A 23,035-nucleotide genomic window follows, 5' to 3' on the forward strand; every position below is an offset into this window, starting at 1 on the left:
AAAAAAAAAAAAAATCAACTCATAATCAAATATAACCCCAAATAAAGAATAACAAGGAATAATTTCAGAACCTCATCTGCATTTCTGTTTTCCTCATAGCTGGCAGCCTTCTTACAGATTAGTTAAGATGCTTATCTTGAGGAGGGAAGAAGTTACAAGTGCAGCTGTCTTTAGGCAAAGATGAACTTTTCACCTAATTCAGCATAATCAAGAAAGACTTCTGAGATATGGTCACCTAATGACACTTTCTGAGTTTCATGTTAAACCAAAGACATAGTGAGATTATGGGAATATAATCGTAAGTATTCAAAGACAGTAGATAACCACACATCCCTTCATCCAGTTCAGTTAGCGAAGAGTTTTGGGGGTATACACAGTCAGATGACTTGAGTGTAAGAAAACCTAAGAATTCTTGAGCTCATTTCATATCTCAAATATCACTTAAATGAGACATTTTCAATAGTGTGGTCCAGAGACAGTGTTTAGGCTACTTTCAATGAGGTGTCAAGCTCAAAATCACTCACCTTTTCCCTGCCCTTTTCACTTACATTGCTCAAATGTCTGATTTATGGACGCCATGCAGAAGCAGGTATAATAGACTATAGCTCACCTATTATATTAGAGATACCCCCAAATAAAAATAATGCTAATTCTCATTTAAGTGGGGGTATATTTTCATAAAGATTTTAAAATGAGTATTTCCAGTTTTGGAAATGTGGTTTTAACTTCTAGTACCATATATCAGTAGATGTAACACATTTAAGCAAAAACCATTGGAAAACTATCCCCCCCTCCCCCCCCCTTTTGTGTGTGTGTGAGTCCAAGCTTGTGTAAAATCTGGAGCCTCCTCCAGCTCAGGTTAGCATTTGACCACTGAGCTGAACTGTTGTCCTCTATCAACAATTTTAAAGGATTCAAACTTCAGAAATATTAAGAACCAATGCCCTAGAGCAGCCCTCAACATCTTGCAGAGTACTGTTCAGATGCCTAGAAATTTACCAATGGCCCACACATTAACTTCCTTTCCTAACACTGCTCAACAGGTACTTCCGAAGAGCTGCATAGGGATATGTATTGGTGCTGCAGACTGGAATGTACTCAAGAGATGTACTTAACACTGAAAGACAAAATGCCTTTAACTGAGGCTCCTATGCAAGTAATTTTTACTAGTGCTGGCTTTCTGCCGAGGGGAAGATACTGGGTACTATCACAAGTTACTGACCACTAATTCTCAGTTCAGGTTTAGAACAAATACAAGCTGTTATCTGCCATTTCATGTAATCTCTAATTAGTCACAAGGGCCATTAAGTGTTTCCCTTTGCTTTCTAGGCTGTGCTGTGTTGTGATGTGAAATGTTTGTCACAGGCTAGATCAGCAGTAGTAGGTCCCTGAAACCATGTCTTTGAAGGTTATAGATGATCCCAGTTTCTTCCTTTCTCGTTGCTTTTTCTCTGCCACGGGGTGAAAGCCTCTTCCTCCATGTATTCTTGCTTATAATATTCTGCCCTATCAGGGGCCAGAATCAATAGGATTTGGGGATGACTGCAGGTAATAGGAGTTATCAAAGAGGATATAAAGCTATTTTTCTAGTTTTACTTCTTTCATAAATTTTTTGTTTTTTATGGTGGTAGATGAATACGTAAAACTATATTTGATAGTGAAAATGTAAAAAATAATGTGAAGCCCCAGAGCATCAGAGCTGCTGTTCTAACGATGCCAACATTCACTGAGATAGACTACAGTCTTTGAGTCTCTGTAATTCTGGTTTGTGTTGTTTTATCTGTAACAACTCAACTTTTAAACACCCAAAAATCAATAGAATTAAATGTAATCTAGTTTAACAAAGCACCCCATCTTCAACTAATACACAAAACCATGGTTAACTTTTTATTGAAATTTTATCCTCATCATATGTCCACCAAAGACACACCCAGAAGAGATTTCAAAATGCATTTTAACCATTCTAAACATGAAAGATGATCTAATCCTTCACTGATCTCCATAAAACCAATGTGATCTGCTGCAACCCTGAATGTTTAGTAAAAAATACTCCTCAGGTTTGTGGTTTCAGCAACACACTGCCACTGCACAGGGAGTCACAGGGGACACGGTACTGCTATGCAGTACAGTTGGCACTTATGACTGTATGTGTGTGGAACCCAATGTTCTAGATCATGACTGCCTAATGCCATTCAGGAATTCTGACTCACAAATGGGCACAGTTCTGAGGGGGAAATCCCAGGTACACATTCCCAAGAGTTTCTACCATTTTGCTCAATGTTTAACAAAACTATATCTGGGACCTCTGACACATTTATAAGTCTCAAGGAAAAACATATGGTATGGTTTGAATATGAAATATTCCCTCAAAAGCTCATGTGTGAGGGACTAGGTCCCCAGGCAGAACTGAAGTCAGTGGAAGGTCCTGGATGCTTGCCTGCAAAGGCTCTAGTCTGTACTTAGCCCTGTGCTCTCTCCTAGTCAGCCTGCTCAGCTGTGTTCCCTGCACTGAGGTTCTCTCTTTCTTACCACAGATCCAGGAACAACGCTGGCAAGGGGGAACAGACCGAAACCTCCACATAAGCTTCCCAGCCCCAGGGATTTATCCCCGAAAGCAGGCGACAGACACACCCTTACCTTCAGCATTTTCTTATTTGCTGTGTTCTTGCCACATTCTCTCCTCAGCTGCTCACTCATGGCTTGTAGCTCTCGGCCAAAGTGTATCATCCTCTCTATGGCAGCCTGACTTCCTCCACACAGCTGGCGTCTTAACTGACTACAGTCAACTTCTGTAAGCAAAACAGCAGCTAGTTCACTACTTAGTGCATAGAAAACAGTAAAAAGTGAGACTACACATTTTATTTTTAACATATTGTATACACTTTAGTAACTACTATTTAGAACTTCATCTAAATATAGCTATATATGAACATTTTGAAGACAAGGTCTTGTCAGTAACCTCCCAAGGGCCGGAGTTACAGGCATGTACCACCATGCCTGGCTGCTAAACACAGAAATTCAAAGATGTTTTATGTAGAACGTTGTAGAGAGACTAGAATCCAGTGTTCCGTGTGCAGCCATGAGACAAAAGAACCTTTCAGTGTCTGCATGCAAAGTGAAGTGTAACGCTCTACATGAAACAGCACGGGGGATGACACAAAGTCATTCCCTCTCAGGCTTTAACAGACAACAGACAGCAAACACAAATAGAATAAAATGTGGAAGTTAAGACCCCAAAAGAAAACAGATGATATTTTATCTTACTAATGAAAAAGACCAATTACACTATTAAGGGAAATCTTACCGTTAGAAATATTTTATATTATATATGTTGACTAATACTTAGTAACTGGCACACTGTATTCATAAAAATCACTATTATTAACAGCATTCATATAACAATAAAGAAAATGGCTAACATTAACAAGTACTTGATATAATTCGCTTTTCAGAGATGAATTCACCTGCTCTTCAATGACTAAGATTTATTTTACCCATTTTACAGATGAAAAAACTGAGGCACAGAGCAGTTAAGTGTTCTGTCTGAGGTCAAGCAGCTAGTAAGTAGCAGTTGCAGTTTTCAAATCCAGGTAAGTCTGGCTCTAGAACTCTTGCCCTACCCAGTATATATAAGTATGTCTAGATACAGAAGTCTTCCATCAACAGGGAAGATCAGACTGTCCCTTAAACAACTTCAATGATTACCTTTCAGTCTCAAAATATGAAGAAACCTAACACTGCAGCAAATTATAACAAATAATTTATAAGTCAATCATTTTCATTGTTTGATAAGAAAAGGGAGGCATTCGAATGCATCATTAAGGTGTTGTTTTAAAAAAAGAGAAGTCACATCCACAGATAGCACTAGACATGCCATATATTTGCATTTAATGAATTTAAGAGATCAGCTTAGTTGAAAGTTACCACATAATTCCTACCCACTTAGACTCACTGACTACACTGAATCAGTGTAAAAGCGCTTTCTATCTCCAGCCTTCACCCTGAGGCAGTCAAGTACAAAGGACAGCTGAGCCAGGAAGACTGGCTCCTGCCTCGGAGCCCAAAGGCTGCCCGGTCCAGCAACCCATGCTCACAAGTGTTCTGTGAGATGTTTCATTTGGAAATCTGGCTTATGCTTAGCTGTGAATCAGTCCAAGTAAAAACATAACCTTGTAGCCACCATTTTTTATTAAAATGTAAGAAATATCACTGCAGACCCATTTCGGTGTCACAATCTTCCATTTCGTGGTCATGTTTAGAGCTACCATTTAGGAAACCATTGGATGAAGTTTCTCCAACTCCATTGGAGTAGTGATCTGTTTCCATGTCTACATCATTACTGAAAATGAAGAAAACAAACCTAATTTTAGAAATTAGTTTACGATAAGTTACTACAACACAACTTTGTAGCCTGTAAGAAACTAATTTTCATAAGATAATAGCAATCTGCAAATGAGGTAAATGAGGTTAAATCTCAAATGTACCAAACCACACAGGACTGATCGTTAACAAATTTGTACTCCTGGAGATGAGGGAGCAGAGGCACGTGCAAACGTGTAATTATTCTTGTCACTTACATAACTATGGAAAAGTCATGTTTTGGCATAATACTTATTTTCAAACTCACATCTGTACTTTTTTGTTGTGCCTGAGTCTTTCTGAGACAACCCTCTCCACTGCTTCCGTATGCTTCTAGACTGTTTCATATCTACATTAGTGAAACCTTGCTTTTGTTATCAGTCCTTGCTATTTAAGACTATGCTGTTTCAAAAGTAACTAATAAACAAAACAAACAAAATCCAAGGTACTCTGTCTCACCTGCTTCCACCTTCTTAGATCTACACAGCACTACTACTGTCCAGGCTGTCTTTTGGCTAGTGACGCTAAAGGACGATTAAATCTTCACGTTCATTTTTATTTTCACATGATCTATATTGCCCAGGCCTTGAATTTACAATCCCCCTGCCTCCGCCTCCTAAATAGTTGAAATCACAGGTAAGTACCACCACTCCCAGCTCAACCACTTTTATTTTTAAACAGTAGTCAAATGTTTTTGAACAGGCCCCATGCTTGCTCATGCTGCATCATAACAAAACAAAAGGCAAATCCTAGTACAGATAACCCACTCACTGTCAGCTGAATGCGGCTGTACACAGCACCGACACCCAGCACCTCCCTACCTCTACCCACCCCTTCCTGGGCAACAAATCTGTAAGGTAAACAAAGACCAGGCTGGAGGAGGCAAAGGACTCAGGACTACAGAACAGACTGACATCGCTAAGAGGTGACATCTGGACCTGGGTCTTAAGGGCAGAGCGCTTCAGAGAATGGGGAGAGAAGCACTAGTTCCTAAGTCAGAAATCCTGGTAAGAACTTTCAGCTCTGCAACTGACTACCTAATTAGTGACCTTAAGAAACAGCATTTACTCTCTGATATTCAGCTATACATCTGTAAAATGGTTTAAAGAGCTAATGCCATCTTTAATCAACTTTACAATACTGATGCAGAAAAGTCATTACTCAAGTACATACTTCTTACTGGTTAGCAGTTTTAAAAGTACTTGCTAAGTTTAATGCCTTGCCTTCTTTACTGCAAAGGAGGATGTTGTATCATCAACCCTGTGGCTAAGCAAGAATGCAGGTAATAATTGGTCTACTGAGCAACTTCCTGCCAAGAGGGCAGCATCTAAGAGAAAATGTCACAGACCAGCAGAAAACTTACCACAGGACAAAGGCAGAACTCTGTCAGCAATCAAAATACCAACTATAAAGTTCTAATTAACATCTGGGCTTCCCATTCAGAATTTGTTTTATTTTTATTCTAAGAGATCAACTGACTATGAAAGAGTACCCACCCTCTACAGCAGTTCTTTCTCCTACTGTCTCCATCTTTGTGCCCTGCCCCAAGATCCTGTACCTTTTCCCCTTTAAAGTTTCTGTCATTTGTGATAGATAACCTAGGAACTTCAGTGTCTTTCCAAATTCTCAAATATAATTTTAAGAATTGCATTTTCAATTTAAAATACTATTTGTTCTGAGATTCCATGCTAACAGTTGGTTCTCCTTCAATAAGTAATTCAGAACACTTTTTGAAAATGCAGTGTTTCTGATTCTAGTTATAGAAAAGGCTACATCACTGGGCAGACTGAATACTTACAAATTTGTTCTTAAATGCTTGTTTTCCAGAGATTATACTGCATGGGTTTTAAAAATCCAGGAATGTTAAATCTGAGAGTGTAAAGGCATAGGATATGTTCATTAACATATATATCTTCTGTTTGTTTGTTTTCTGAGACAGAGTCTCTCTAGGTAGCCTTGGCTCTCCTGGAACTTACTCTGTAGACCAGAGCTCTACACACGAGGAACTTAAAAGCCTGTAGGAAACAGAGTCCCTATCGTTTTACTTGATGGGAGCCCAGAGCTGCAGAGTGCAGTGTGGACTACAGAAGTTCTTCAGACATTATCAGTAAAGATGGCATCAATGTCCTGGCCATCCCTAGGGATACAGAAATTAGGGAAGTCACTCTATTACCTGGTAAAGTTATTAACTTGCTGTGACCTTGATACATTGAGACTGTTTAGCTCCGGTACAGTCAAGCTGGATAACTGGTGTTTACTATGGCAATATGATTGGTGTGCTTTATTTGATATTACACCATTGCTACAACTTTCAAAACCTGAGAAGAAAACAGAAAAAAAAAAAGTTACAACCTAGAAATGAACAGCAATTTGATTAGGTTGTAAATAATACTTTTATATTTGATTTATATTTAACAATTTTAGAATGTAGGAAAGCCAATGGGGTATTTAAATTTTTTTTTTAAGCTTGATAATGTATTAAAAGTTCATTGTAAAATATGACTTCCTCTGAGTTTCTGAGTTGAATTACCGGTATCAGTTAGTGAGAACAATCACTGTTATGAGGGCACTTCAGTTTTTACACCAAGGACTAGTATGACAACTGGGTTAATAATTTCATTGACATGCTAACAGCGTCAATACTCTTAAATGCCTAGATGGTCAAGCTTATCTAGGCAATGTGGGATAGCCTAAGCCTCCTAGGCTATAAACCTGGACAGCATGTTACTATACTATACAACATGCTCTAAGAAATCATAATATGGGACTGGAGAGATGGCTCAGCAGTTAAGAGCTCTAGCTGCTCTTGCAGAGGACCTGGGCTCAATTTCCACCACCCACATGGTACCTCACAACCATCTGATAACCCCAGTTCCAGGAGATCCAATACCCTCTCTGGCCTCTCCTGACCATGTATACATGTGGTACACAAGCATACATACATGCAGGCAAAGTACCCATATATTAAAATGAAAATATGTATTTTTTTCTCTAAAGAAAGAAACGAGAGCGCAATGACATATATTTACATACTTTGACATAGAAAATATTACAATAAAAATACCATGTGATTTTGTGATGTTTTTCTGCTCCATCAAGATGCATGAGGTTACTTTACATAGTTTGTCACTGACAGAAATGTCATTATGTGGCATGTTATAATCATGAAAACAAAGAAACTGGAGGAGCAGAAAGTAGACAGAACAAAAAGAAAGATTTTTTTTTTTTTCCTAAACAGTGACAGTGTATGTGTAAGGCTCTGGAGATGAGCAGAGTCCTTACACTGAATCAGTGGATATTACTGACAATCTTGTCGGAGTTCATCACTGAGAATCACCGGCAAGACAACGTCAACTGGAGGACAAGGACAAGTCCAAACTGTCTGTCTTCTTAATTTAAAAGGACCCAAGGAAACTTACTAGATCTGTAGACTTAAATGGATAAAGAATTCAAAAGGGCTAGAAAAGCTTTTTGGCCAAGATCTTGATACCATTAATAATTTCTGAAATTATGGTATTTTCTGTGGAGGCCATAAATTAAACTGTTTTCTTTAGTAGTCCTGATAGGCATGCAATGAAAGAGGTCTTCAGTTTTTAGATTCCTAACCCAAGCTTTTAACATCCTGCTTTATCTGGCCATATTCAAATTGCTTCCTGGAGTTTAATGAGGAGACCTAGGATAAAGTGCTGCAGAGCATGCAGTCCCACATGTGAAGTCAAGCAGGGTTTATGCTTTAGGTGGTACATTCGGGCACTGCAAGCTGTCTGCCGTGGGTGTATAATATGTGAAATTTAAACGTCCCTTTGACTTTGATACAGTAGTTGAGACCTGTACTCTATGCATCTGAAGGTTTTAGACAACAGTGGGCTGAGAGATTATTAAAGAGAGTGACTAATTTCTTTCTTAAGGAACCAAGTTTTAATAAAATTATCTATCTTAATAGATCCTTTGCTGTAATATTCTTTTCAAAGAGCAGTGTTCTGTCTTTTTGTAAAGAACTAAAAGTTTTATGTTAGGACTTCTGTGTTGAGGAGACTTTTGATTTAAAACCTTCTTGCGTTTATAATACATTTGTTAAGTTTTAATTTCCTCTATAAAATTAAAGCCTCTGAAAGAAAATGCTTCAGTAGCAAGAATAACAGACAAGGATTAAAATTGTGCTTGAGAGGTCAAACTCTGTAAACTTGCTGGTACTTCTTAACATCTCTAAATCAGTACCTGGGGAAACACTACTTGCTTAATCCATTAATTCAAGAATAAAGAATGAGGGGGCTAGAGAGATGGCTCAGTGGTTAAGAGCACTGGCTGCGCTGCCAGAGGTCCTGAGTTCAATTCCCACCAATCACATGGTGGCTCACAACCATCTGTAATGGGATCTGATGCCCTCTTCTGGTGTATCTGAAGATAGCTACAGTGTACTTATATAAATAAATTTAAATCTTAAAAAAAAATTAAGAATGAAAAATCAAACAACAAAAATAAAGTTAAATACATAGAGCTAAGAGTCCATGCTGGGAAAGGCAGAGATGCAAAAAGAGAAGACTGAGGATTAGAGAAAGATCTGTAGCAGTGACAGCACGAGAGGCAGCAAAGGAAACTGTCATTCAGGGAACACCAGGGGCCAGAGTGAGTAGTAACAAGCCAAACGGGGGACAGGGGAGGACATGAGCTTATAAAGAACGTTAGGAGCAAGTCAGGAGAGACACGAGTGCAGCTGGGCTTGGCCATGGGCGGGACAGCACAGGCAGACCCCAGTTAGTCCCACTCTTTATTAAATCCCTCACTGTGTTCACACTATTGCCAGTGGTTAGTGACAACTTATTTTGAATGATGACATGTAGTTGGGGACATCTAGTAACAGTCTCAGTTTCCCATGAATTCTTAGTGTCCTGTCCATGTTCTATCATATGAAACATGACACTACACATCCAACTGGAAAAAGGTACAAGAATGCTTAGATTAAAAAAAACTGTTTAATTCAAAATTAGATAAAAGGAGTGTAAAAATTTAAAAGATGTCGTCTCACCAGAAAAATGTGCAGTGCTGCTTTTGCCTGGCGCTAAGCTGTGGATACTCATTCCATGACTGGGGCTCATGCTTGGACTACTAAAGGGCCGAGGACTGACGGGATAACTGTCTTGAGATTTTGGACTTCGGCCTCCCAAACACCGCACTTCACTGTCTGTACCATTCACCATTTCTATAAACTGACGTACTCTGAAAGAAAAAAGTAAGTTTACTTAGGCATAATCATTACATCATATGAAAACTGAAAATCAGTGTTTTACTTGGTATCATATCAGGTGAGTTAAGTGAGCAAGATTTAGCACACATACACCTGTACAGCCTTGCCCTCTCCCACACAGCCCTTCCTGACCCAGCCCAGGCAGCACACTAAGCTCTCAGCCACAATGGACCTCAGGTGACTTTGTACTGCTTAGAAGACTGAAATCCTAAGCTGAGTAGCATCCCAACCTCCGTTTTGTTTTTTGATATGGGGTCTTACTTTTCGGACCTGGCTGGCCTTAAACTTGTTATATGCAGACCAGACCAGCCTTGAAATTTCTGAGATTCACCTGCCTCTGTGTTATGAATGGTGGGTTGATTAAAGGCATTCTTTTAAGTAACAAAGATTTTTTCTTAATGTCAAATTTTAATGTCAAATTAGAAACCTAAAATGCAGAAAATACGTGTTGATGATGATGTGGAAAGATTGGAACCCTTCTACTCTGCAGGAAGGAAATCAGAGTGCAGCAAAGAGAACAGTACATGGGGTTCTCAAAATGCTGAGCACAGCAATGAACCAGCGATTCTACTTTTAGGTAAATAATCAAAGAATTGAAGACATTCACAGTTTAAGAAAGATGGAATAATAAAAGCCAATCCAAGTATCATGTGCACAGAGACCCTAACACAAAGTACCTTCTCTATTCACACACGCTAAGCCTCTGCTCTGCTACTCAGGGGACATGCTTAGCTCCACATGTTCTTTAAAATATCATTTAAATGTGCTATATTATCTTATTATATGTAAATAACTGAAGCAAGGGAGACCAAAAATCAAAACCAGAAGTTATGAAGATAATTTTAATTACTTCAGATGTACAGCATATAAAATAACATTTACTAAAACTTACTTTAATGTGAAAAGGAGATTGGGATTTCTTTCAAGTAAACTTGGGTATAACTGTTGTGTTGTTTCAATGGCTTCTCCCATTCGTCCTGCTAACACCAACTTCTGAATTCCTATTCAGAAATAAAAGCAAAAATATTAAACTCTACAAAAGCAGAGACAACCGTAAATCACTCCAGAAAATAAGTAACAGTGAAAACCTCTAAAAAATTATTGTCAAACTCTTTGTCTACTAGCTTTTTAAGTTTCGATTAAAAAACTCCAAGAAAAAAATTATAAACACAGTAAATCAGAGACTACTTTAAAATATCATAAATAAAAATATGTAAATATTATAGGGAAAACATGCATTGTACAGTATTATATTTTCAAACACTAAGATTTAGAAGACTACACTTAAGACATAAACTCTTACTGGCTCTTCAGACTCAGGCCTGGAGCCGCAGCCCTTGCATAGGCTGGAGCTTCACTAGACTAAAACCCTGAGTTAGTCACCTCCCCTGCTGAAGGAGGGCACTAGGGCAGGGGGAGGGAGCAGCCTGCCCGGAGCACAGGACCAGCGCCTGGCTCACCCTAGCCGCCGGGCTCACCCTAGCCAGGGCTCACCCTAGCCGCCGGGCTCTCACCCTAGCCAGGGCTCACCCTAGCCAGGGCTCACCCTAGCCGCCGGGCTCTCACCCTAGCCACCGGGCTCACCCTAGCCGTCGCACCTAGGACAAGATCCGTCCACCCAGCCTACTGTTTCTGTTTGCCGGTCCGTTTTTCCACCCTGCCCATCAGGTGGGATCTACACTCACGGGCAGCAGTACTGACTTTGGAATGTCTGACTTACATCGGCTGTCAGTCTGCCTTGCCCTGATGAAAACAGTACCAGTCACAAGGCCCTAAGCAGTAACATACTTATGATCAATACTGCCTTAAATTTAGGCAGCAAATTAGAAGATATTTAAATTTCTTTCAAAGAAAAAACTTATTTCATATACTATCTCCACTACCTCATCAAGACTGGTACCAAACCAACAAAAGGAAACTTTGCATCTCTGAAAGCTTAAGGCGGCTTTCCTGCCCCATCCTCCACCTGCTGGGTGCTGACACCAGACCAGAGCATCAGGCTCTGGAAAGTCGGGTGATTTTTTTTTTTTAATGGAAACACAATAAAGTCATTTACTTTTAAAGTTCTAAGCTGCATTTCTTCATTTAAAACTCCAGTGTGAACTTTTAAAACAAAACTGTCCTGAGTGTGGCATGAGGATGAGCAGCTCGAGGTCAAGCCTGGGCTACAAAACCCTGCCACAAACAAAAACAAACACCTCAGAGAGTCAGTGCAGATAGATTTGGAGGCATCCACTTTAAAACAATATATTGGGGAAATTTTTAATAAAAATTAAGTTTTCTAAAAGTCAAAGCAACCAAATGTATGATTTAAAAACAAGTATTTGCTATGTACCACAGTGTTCTTACTTTGTCTATTCTTAATGGAAGCTAATTCTTCTAGAACAGTCTGGTCTGTAGATCTGGCAAAGGCCTCTGCTGTGGCACAGTACCCATGGTGGACTAAATAAGATGAAACCATTCTTAAAACAAAAAGAAGAAACACATCTTTTAGTCAGGAGAATACATGCTTCAGACTACAATTTTTGTTAACAAAGTACAACTTGGTATTACAAAAATCAATCTATTTCCTTGAAGCCAGGCTCTTCAATCTTCAATTTTAAAATAACTTGAGAGTAACATTTTGCTCTAGTTATGAATAGTCCTAAACATAATTTAAGATAAGACGAAAGACATTAAAATCGTCTTTTTTACATTTAATTCTTGGGTCCTATTACCCTGGTTCTTTATCCATGTTCCTATTACTCACTCCTACTAACCAAAATGTCTGTCTCACCTTAATTACAGACATCCCAAAAAAGATGTCAGTTCAGAATAAAACACCTAGTTTTGAGATAACTGATTAGTACTTGGTATTCTGCAGTTCCAACGGCATTCTGTGTTCATCCCGCAGATGAGATGAGATCTCACAAGTGTGAGGAAGAGACTCTAATGTTAGCCCAGAGAGAGAACTGGTCAGAACAGAGTCCACAAGGAACAATTAAACAATGTGGAATCAGTCTTGCATCAATTTGATCGTTTTGGACAGAAAATTAATTGTGCAAGATTTAAAGACAGTGATACATTTCTAAGACAACAAACTCCCCTTTAAAATATAGTTAGCAAAACTGGTAATCCAATATATTAATAAAAAACTTGTACCTCCAATCACTATCTTCCCTAAACAATACACAAAAAGGTTTTCTTAACATTTTAAATCATCCCCCAAGAGCTCCCAGGAAGTAAGCCATCAACAAACATGGCGCATATATTGCAGAGGATGGCCTTGTCATGCATCAATGGGAGGAGAGGTCCTTGGTCCTATGAAGGCTCAATAGATGCCCCAGTGTAGGGGAACTGAGGGCAGGGAGGTGGGGGTCGGTGGATGGAGGAACACCCCCATAGAAGCAAGGGGAGGGAGGATGGGATAAGGGGTTTGGGGGGCAGATAAGGGGATAACATTTGTAAGGTAAATAAAGAAAATATCCAACAAAAAGAATAAAAGAAAAAAATTTAAATCAAAGAACCTTTAAAGCAATTATAAATATACTTTCACGACCATGGCATACTGATGATATATTTGAAGATGTTGGCTATTTTACTGGCCTAGATTATACAATCAGAATGGTTTAATTTAATGGTATTTAACTTTTGTATATATGCAATCTACATCAGTCTTTAACAACTGTCACTTAATGCCAGTGCTATCTAGGCACTGTCTCTAGACTTTTGACAGATGTATAGTCTAAAAAAGTTGAGTGTCACAGGAATTCAATTTTGCTGCTGCTCCTTACAAAATTCTATGAAATAAAACATATAAAGCCACTACAAAGCTCTTCCTCCTAACAGATTTTAACACTTACTTTCTTCTCTGCTGCTGGCCATCCTCCATTATTATTAATGAATTCAAAGTATATATGCTGCACTTGGGCTAACTCCACAGTCATTGCTCCTTGGTCTTCATTTCCTTTACCTTATCCTAAGTGTCTAATGGTAACTTATATAAGAAATAGCATTAAAAATAGTTACTAAGGCTTTTTTATTTCTAAGATTACAGTTACTTATTTGTTTATTGTGAGTATGCATACACACACGATAGCACACATGTGGAGATCAGAGGACCTGTAGGGGCTTGTTTCTCCTTTTAGTATGTGGTTCCCAGGAACAGAACTTGGGAGCAAAAGCTTGGCAGCAAGCCATCTTTCTGCCATCTTGGTGGGATAGCTTCCCTACCCAAGTTTTTAAATTTTAATTTAAATTTTGAAGTCTTTTGGGTAGAGACCTATGGGTAGATTCCTGGATAGGAACAATTAGTTTCCCTGAAATGAAATGATAAATACAAAGTAAAGAAGGGGTTCACTCCAATCATTAGAGCCACCCTGCTAACACTCTTACAGAGACCAGCAACCCACACTCCTCAGCGCTGGACCATCCTGCGTGCCCACTCTGGCTGTACCCTCATACTTGTCCGCATTGAGAGGAGAGGGGGCATCAGACAACCATCCCGTCTCCTCCGTATGCATCTGAACCACTGCTGACGAAGGTCACAGAACCCACCATAACATACGACCTAGGTCACCCTCTAAACTTATCTCTTTTGTCAACATTTTTAGAAATTTGACTGCATAACCTACAGACTTCACTGAGTCATCTTAGTAAAGGTAAAAAACTGAATTACGCTACTTTTATGGTCAAGTGTCTCTTTAAATCAGACAGTTAAATCAGACAGACACATTCGGAGGGTGCTTAAATCAATGCTATTTTACTCCAATTGGTGGATTACCTTTTGAGATTAAAATATAATCACTAGTACACACAAATGGTTAGGATTTAAACTAGACTTCTGGAGATACATCTTTGAAGACAAAAAGAATAGTTTGCCTATAAACATTCAGTGTTTGAATCTGTACATTTAAAATTCCTCGCTCTTACTTTTGGATCATGGTCTGCCATTCTCCTTCTCGATCCCCGATAGGAAAGCGGTCTATCTGGGCCTGTATTTTGGTTCTCCATTCTCGCATGTAGTCTTCTATATCAAACACAAAAGGATGCTGCCCAAAGTTGGCATCAACCACTTCTCCTGGTGTCTGAAGCCCCACAGTAGGATACAAATTTGGCTGTAAGACAACATATTTCCTTAAGTATCTAGTTATTGTACACTAAAAACTTCATTGCCTTTGCATTGCAAGTATAGAAGCATAAATTATATAATGAATATTTTAAAACCTCAATCTAAATATGAGCAGAGGACAACTAAAACAAAATACATTATATGCTGGATGGAAAAGTGTTCTTTCCTTCACTGTAACTATCAAAAAAATATAAACTAGGATACCCACATGGGTGACTCTAGGGCCCTGCCACACAACCCTTGTGGCCTTGCATTTCTAATGCATGGAAATCTAACCCATGTCTTCAGAATATCATATAACAGTTATTAAGCTTTAAAATTAACTCAGCCTTTATATAAACTACATATCTGAAAAATGTACACTATAGCTGGCTCACAGAAAGTACCACTTACAATTCATTACAATCATGACCAGACTATTTGTAAGGGCTGACTTTACAAAGACAGTTATAAAAACTTGCTTTAAGCAAGACACAGTGTCACTATAAGGATTCACTCCCCCTCCCCCCCAACGCCAAGATGGAACACTTCACGAAATTTGCAGGTCCTCCTTGCACAGGAGCCATGCTAATCTTCTCTGTATCATTCCAATTTTAGTGTATGTGCTGCTAAAGTGAGCACACTTTGGGGACTTTCAATGCAAAACTAAAACCTCAAAAGTGTAATTTCAAAGGAAGAGACAAATCTGAATATTCAAACTGAAATGCATTCAAATATACCCTAAGTTATTAGAGTGAAAAAAACTCATCAAATATAAAAAGAAGTTATCTTCAAATACACACAGACAAAATGCCAGATCCATTCTTTTTGTTGTTACTGACTGTTACATTTAAAGAGATCATGTACTAGTATTCTCTAAATGCCAATTTCACTCCTTAGAATCACTGTGAGGTACTTGCTGCCATTACACAGATGCACAAACTGAGAACCAGAAGTTTTAAATAACTTGCCCAGGGTTGCTCTACTTCCAACAAGCAAACTCAGCACACAGGCTGCCAACACTAGAGCAAGTCTCATCTTCATCCCGGGACTCCAACCCTCCCACTTTAGTGTCTGGACGTGAGCCTTGTTTCTTTGCTTTTATTTGTAGTTATCACAAGTATCTTCACTACAAAACAAGGTAAATATATTTTGTAGCAGACTACAAAATATTTAAAAATAACTTCAACAAGCAACATAAATCAGAAACAAAGTAATATGTCAAAATGAACACAAAATTTTATTAGATCATTAATATAAGATATGTGAGAAGACAAAGTATTGATTCTTTGTGGTGGGGAGATTATGGTTATGTATTTTCTACTTTATTGTGACAAGTCTCAGGTAGCCTTGAACTCAGCCTCCCAAGTGTTAAGATTATAGGTGTGGTCCATCATGCCTAGCTTTAACTCTTCATAATCAGCAGAATTAACACATTAAAAATGTAAGCCCAAAGCAGGTAAGACACTCAGGACAGTCTTCTCATTTCAACATTTAGAAAACATGAGACCTGAGACAATCCAAAAGCACACAGCTTGTTAATGGCATCGTGTAAAAGAAGAAAATTCTTCTAGCATGACAAACTTTTCATCGAAATCCATCACAGAATTAATTATTAAATACTTTAAAAACAAAAATATAAGGAACCAAAGGCATCAACAAAGGGGCAAGACAATTCTGTAATTTCAGGACAAAAACTATAAGCTTAAGGAGGAGTGGTTTACCATGCATTTATATACATTTAGAATATAGATAGGAAATTCCTTTTTAAAAAATTTATCATCCCCACCAGGCCTTAGTGGCAAACAATTTTAATTCCAGCAGGCAGATCTCTGTGAATTCCAGGCCAGCCTGCTCCTACAGGAAGAGTTCTACAACAGCCAAGGCTACACAAAGAGAAACCTCGTCTTAAACATTTTATTCCTAACGTACACGTTCAAATGAATATTTAACAATTTAAGTTTTATTCTATTATAAATATTTCTTCTGAAAACAGCAAAACAACAATAACAACAAAAAACAAAAGCAAATAGCGTATCTGTGGCAACCACGTTCAAGTCAGCTTGTCGCCTTGGAAAGTAGCACTGCTCTAAATGAGCAGGGGCTAGAGAGGGTGATGCAGCTAAAAGCCTTTGCTGCTTCTGCAGAGGGCCCAGGTTCAGTTCCCAGCACCCACATGACAATTCACAACTGTCTATAACTCCAGTTCCAGGGAATCCTACTACAGCCTCTGCTAGCACCAAACATGCATGTAGTATGCAGATATATATGCAGGTAAAACATGACTATACCTAAAATTTAAAAAACTTAAAGGAGAACAGCTAATGATAATAATAAAAGGAATATATATGTACCCAATTTCAAACTGAATTGGTGTTTTAAAAGATATTTCTCAAACAAGGGAAAATATTTTTTAAAAATATAAGGTCTAGTAGAAAGCTATCCCAGGAGGCTGGGAAAGGGTCATCATAGGTTCCAGCCAAGCTGGGTCTCAAACAAACAACAAAACGATGTAAGGTTGTCAGAACGGTGTAAAGATGCTATGACCGAAGAATAGTACAATACAGCCAAGGACAAGACTTTTTGCAAATATACTCCCCCAGGATTCAATGCTCCAAATAACTCTAAAGAAAGCACAGACAAGGGACATAGAGATATTTTCTAAGCAATCCCTGTAAGAGAAAGATTAGAGTTTCCTTTATTCTTGCCGTAGAAAAGTGAAATACAGCGTGCGGAAGTCCCAGAAGACTTTAGAGCCCTGGAGACCCAGGCCATCAAAGGAAACCTATAAGAACTACCACCAAGTTTAACTTGTTCAGTGACACAAAGTTGCCACTGTCTCACTCTACATGGGGCTAGGGGAGGCTACCACACATCACCAAAGAGGGACAGAAATCACACACGCAGACACAAGTCACACATTGCTGAAAACCAGGTATGCCTTTGCTGAATGATCCCTGCTACGCTGACCAACCAAGAGGAAAGAGAACTACTACAGCACGGCCACCCGGTGACGTGTTAACATGCTCAGGGCATCAACAGCAAAATGCCCAGCAACAAAACCCTGTAACAGTTACAAGTGTTTTTATGAAAGATCCCCCAATAGTTAAGGATGCCATCATCTTACCTGCAGAATTTACCTGCAGGGTAGGCGCAGTGGATAAGAGTTTGCTGTGAAAGCAGGAGAAACTGAGTTTATGTCTCCAGGACCCGTGTAAAAGCTGGGCATGGTTATATGTGCATGTAATCTCAATGTTGGGGCAGAGACAGTGGATTCCCACCATAAAACAGCAAGCTTCAGGTTCAGTGAGGGCAACAGAGAAAGACTCCTAATGTTTTCTTACTTTGGCCTCAGGGTGGGTGTGGGGGTGGGGGTGTGTGTGTGCGTGCGCGCATGCGCTCTCGAGATGGACACTACCCTGTCTGTCACCACCACAAAGCTTTATTTCCTTGGCCTGCTGCCAAGCTTCTCTGCCATGATAAGACTCCTATCCCTTGGAACCAGAAGCCAAAACAAGTTCTTCCGTAAGCCATTTTTGGTAGTGCTATCACTTATCTTTATCCGAGTGACTGGACAGTAATACAGCCTCTCCCTGGATTGTATCTGCAGCGGGCTTCCAGCCAGGTATTCTTTCTTACCTCACTAATTACTTCTCAATTTCTTTTTGTTTTTTTGTTTTTCTTTTTCGAGACAGGCTTTCTCTGTGTAGCCCTGGCTGTCCTGGAATTCAGAAATCCTCCTGCCTCTGCCTCCCAAGTGCTGGGATCAAAGGCGTGCACCACCACACCCGGCTTTTTGATAGTTTCTTATTTTCTCCTAAACTTACCATGCCCTAGAAATCTGTCTACTTCTCTTCTGTGTCAACACACACCTGCAGTTGTCCACGTGCACTTAAAACTTGAACACTTAACTTTACCATGGATGATTCTCTTTAATTCCAGTTTGTAAACCCAACTGTGTATGTGACCATATTTGACTCTTCTACCAAACTAAGAATCATCCTGCCCCCCAAAATGTTCCAACAGATGTTGTTGTGGTGTCTACCAGGAAGGTTATGGCAGAAGGATGCCTGAGCAATTGCTTAAGAAGGAGTTTAGGGGCAGATGGGGCAACAAGGAGAGCTCCCACCTTAAGATTAAAAGACCAAGTGCTGGGGTGTAGCTCAGTGCTAAGCTTTTGCCAACCACGTGCAAGAGTCTGAGGTCTGATCCTCAGACACAAAGCAATAAGCAAAGAAAGCTGCTCTGCTTATCACCAAGCAGCCCCACCTCCACCATCGACTCTCTCAAAGGGTCCGCAGGCCTACCGACCTAAGTCAAGTCCGCTTTCTTTTTTTAAAAAGGTTTACTTATGTGTATGAATACAAGATTACAGAGGCCAGAAAAGGATGTCAGATGCCCTGAAGCTAGAGTTACAGGTAGTTATGAGCTGCCTGACATGGGCTCTGAGAACTGACCTCTGGTTCTCTGGAAGAACAATATATGTTCTTAATTGATAAGCCATCTCTTTAGCCCCCAAACCTGGTCTTAGACTCTGTCTGACCACTTTCCTCTCCTCTTAAATACTCTTGTCCTGCATAGCCACTGACCTACGCTGTCAAAGTCTCAGCTCCCGGTCCACTTTGAGCAAAGCACACAACTTCTACAGCTCTTTCTCTCCAAAGTACATAAACTTCAAAATATAACAAGTCACTATTTTTCGTGTGCTCAGTCTGTAAATTTCCTTACCGTAGACACTAATCTCAAAACCTAACTGCAGAAATCTTTGCTGGCTGCTAACTGACACAAAAGCACAGGAGCTGATGATGACAGGTCCCCAGCACACCTCAGGTGAATGCAGTTATAAGTGTACAATCCTAGCTGAAAAGCTCAAGCATAACCAGGAACCACGTTTTAAAGGAGCACATAGTATCAAAAGAGTGTTTGGGGCCCGGGGGGGGGGGGTAGCTCAGTGGAAAGGAATGCTTATTGCACGGGAAGCCACAGGTCCAATCCACATGCAAAGCTTTCTGGGTGTTTTAGGTAATCCCACTTGAGCTGTGCAGCAGGATGCAATGCCTTTGGAGCATTTTTCTGAAGCTCCCAAGGCCTGGAGAAGGGGCCTCTGTCTGATGGCAGCTCATGCACTTAGAATGAGGGAGGCTGCTCCACATGTCTATTTCTAGTTTCTTGAACTTCTTTTAGTTAAAAATAAATAAGATCTTTCAAAAAATTAGGTCTTACCGGTAAGTCGGTGAAAGCAATACCTAAAAAGAAAAAAGAAAGGTATTAGTTGGCTTTTTTCGAAGGCGGGTAATATCAAAAACCTAAATATCTAACTAAAGCAATGGGGGACAACAGGAAAGGAAGAAGAGGTAAAAGAAAAGCCTAACTTTGTGTGACTGCTGTCCTACAGAGATCATCAGTCCTACTGGTCACACACACTTTATTTCTGGGATACGGGCATTAACTCGAGAGTTTTAAAGTGATCTTAGATAAGCCTTCAGTGCTGTATGAGAACACTGACTGCAACAGTGTCAGATTTGATAATTTCACCCAAAAATTGTATTATCCACCTCAGTACTAAATGCTGGTCTAGATTTAGCTTTTATAAAAGCAGTGCATGCCTGCAATCCCAGCACTCAAAAGAAAGAAGCAAGCTCAAGTCATCCTTGGCAACACAGCTAATTCAATCTGAGCTTGGGGAGACTCTGTCTCCAGAAATCAAAAATAAATAAAAACTACTTTACGTAAAAGGAACAAACATTTTCTAGTAAAAAAAAAAAAAAAAAAAGGTGAACACAAGAAAGCATTGTACTTATTTCTAAAACAACAAAACAAAACACAGTTTCTTGACAGGATGCACTCAGGAAACTGAGTTACAAGGACCTCTATATGAGGCCAGTCTAGGCTACATGCTGAGACCCTGTCTCAAAACACAACACAACCAATCTATTCTTTCTTGAAGGACGGCGAGTGCTCCTGAATATCTCAACAGGAATTTCAACATAACCATGTGCCAAAGAACTGGAACACCAGTAATGGCATAAGTATACTGGTAGTCTTAACTAAAAAGAATACAACAAAAGAGGCTAAGTATTTCTACAGCATCTCACTATACTGTTTTTAAAAAGTAACATCTCAAGTAAGGGCTGATGAAACTGCCTCTGTACACATTGGAAGCATACAGGCACTCCCTTGTTCTAACAAGCATCCAAAGTGTGAGAGCATCTAGTACTATGCAGTGCCAAGAGAAAACCAGTCTCACCTGAAGCTGACTCTATTTATTATAGTAATAAAGTAAAAAGGCACGATGAATATAAATATTATAGGATGAACAATTCTAAGCTGAAAATCCAAACTCTAAAACTAACGGTGCCATTAGGGCCAAGTTCTACCACAACACATGTGATAGGTCATGTTCAAAATGCAGGCAGACTAAAACCAGGGCCTAAATGACTGTTAGGTTGTATGTGTCAGGCACATAGGAAACTCGAGTGATATTTTCCGCTCACACGTGGGTTCCATCCTGTAGTATATATCTCCCGACAGATATATACACACAAATATCTTACAATCCAAAATCTTCCATGTTTCTGGTCCTATGCATTTCAGATAAGAGATATTTAACTTGTGATTTATTTTTGTATGTAAAAATGCTTGTGACTGGTAAAGCTTGCTCTGTGCATCTGTCAAAGGAAGGCTCAGCTCGGCGCACTGCTTCTGTCACTCCATACAAAACATCCTCACTACAGCCTCACTCAGTGGATAGGGGCCAAAGATAAAAACTTACTCCAAAATCACCAGGAAATTAAACAATACAGAAAAGTGAGAGGACATCTTAACAAATCATGATATCATTTTAAAAACATTTTAATGTAGCCTAATTATTTTTCTCCAAGATATGTGCTTATAGGCCTCTAAATGTACATTGTTTTACTAAAAATTCTTTGTCAGTAGTTACTAAAGTTTTTGCTCTTTATCAAGAATGTTAATAAAAGTTCCAGATTAGCTCCAGAGATCGGCACTTTTGGCTGTGGGCAAATAAGTGTGGGCACCTACACAGTCCAGGGCCACAGACAGGTGCCTAGAGAGGAAGCTGGGAGAACTACAGACATTTCACTTCTCAAGCTCCTTCCTGACCTGCTGAGAAAGCTTTCTGAAATGTTATCTTTAAGTAACAAATGATGTCTGATTTAAAAAAAAAAAAAGTTAAAAAAAAATCTTGTTACTTAAGTTCTCTTGTTTTTCCAAATAAAAACCTCTCCATTTTTCTTTATATAGTAAGTACATGTTCAATTTTGAAAACCTGGCTTCAGACAGAAACACAGCTCTGCCAGTCTTATTGTAGAAATATCCCTCTACAAATGCCCTTGGGAATAGGAATGGCTAGGGACTGAGTAACATTTTATCTTCCAGATTCTAGAGTCCAGACAGTCCGGTAAGCGGTCAACTAGGTAGTACTTTCTAGGTAGTAATAGTGTCTCTGTCACCACTATTCAACTCTGCCACTGGCCCAGGAAAGCAGCCACAGAAAACCTGTAACTGATGTAAAGCAATGAATGGATGGGGCTGTGTTCTACTGCAGCTTCGGTGGTCAGTGGCCTCTCTTAGGGACGCTCTGTTCACAGGGATGACTTCTTTTAACCAGGTCACCTCTTCAGCCCTGGCACCCAGACAGAGGTACCTAGCATCTGTAACTGCTCGGGTATCACTTCAGTTTTCTCTAATGAGCTTACTGTGGCAGCCATGACAGGCATTCTGTTTTTATAAACTGAGAAATGTTCAGTAAGCTGCCTAAGGTCACATGGCAAAGAAGCCTCTTGAGTCAAACCCAGTCAAGACTGACTGCAGGGCTCTGACTAACCATTATTATATTTCCTATGTGCTCAAAATTTATGAATTTATGAATACCATCAAACATTTCAAATTTACAGAAAACTAGAACATAATTCCATCATTAGGTACCCTTTTCTTAAGCATCTTACCTTTTAAAATGGCTTTCTTATTCAATGAAAGGGTTTGATTTAAATGTTTGTGAAAATCTAATAGGAAAAAAATCACATCACCTGTGATCTTCCCATCTCCCAAAATAAAATTTCTTCTCTGAAAAGTTTAAAAAATTAGTGTTAAAAAGGCTAATCGTGGTTTTCTAAAAATGTCTTGTTTTGCATTTTTGAGCTGTCAAAACCAAAAGCAGATTTCCCTTAAGTTTATGATCTTAAACAGTTTAAAAGCAGCTGGTACAAAACTAGTGTCAGTTAACTACTTTGCATATAGTCTGCACGGGGTCATTAAGTGATACATGGATGAGAATAACTTGTTTTGTTTTTTTTTTTCCAGATCTGTAACAACTTTTAAGT

The 23,035-nt window shown here is 39.3% G+C and overlaps 1 protein-coding gene and 1 non-coding gene across 2 annotated transcripts in view; both read right to left on the reverse strand.

The window, feature by feature from the left end:
* Ranbp9 (RAN binding protein 9) overlaps positions 1 to 23,035 on the reverse strand; it is an 80,523-nt gene that overhangs the window by 8,549 nt on the left and 48,939 nt on the right. The window contains exons 5-12 of the mRNA XM_021179981.2: positions 19,917 to 19,939; positions 14,516 to 14,700; positions 11,954 to 12,066; positions 10,497 to 10,605; positions 9,386 to 9,576; positions 6,533 to 6,677; positions 4,218 to 4,339; positions 2,638 to 2,789 (exon numbers count right to left, since the gene is read on the reverse strand). Coding sequence (XP_021035640.1) covers positions 2,638 to 2,789; positions 4,218 to 4,339; positions 6,533 to 6,677; positions 9,386 to 9,576; positions 10,497 to 10,605; positions 11,954 to 12,066; positions 14,516 to 14,700; positions 19,917 to 19,939 — 1,040 coding nt within the window. The remainder of the gene's footprint in view (positions 1 to 2,637; positions 2,790 to 4,217; positions 4,340 to 6,532; positions 6,678 to 9,385; positions 9,577 to 10,496; positions 10,606 to 11,953; positions 12,067 to 14,515; positions 14,701 to 19,916; positions 19,940 to 23,035) is intronic.
* LOC115029186 lies at positions 15,228 to 15,335 on the reverse strand. Its single transcript, XR_003834740.1, has one exon. It is a non-coding gene; the product is annotated as a U6 spliceosomal RNA (small nuclear RNA).

The sequence above is a fragment of the Mus caroli genome, chromosome 13 (genome assembly GCF_900094665.2).
Source record: "Mus caroli chromosome 13, CAROLI_EIJ_v1.1, whole genome shotgun sequence".
In the NCBI taxonomy this organism is placed as follows: Eukaryota; Metazoa; Chordata; class Mammalia; order Rodentia; family Muridae; genus Mus; species Mus caroli.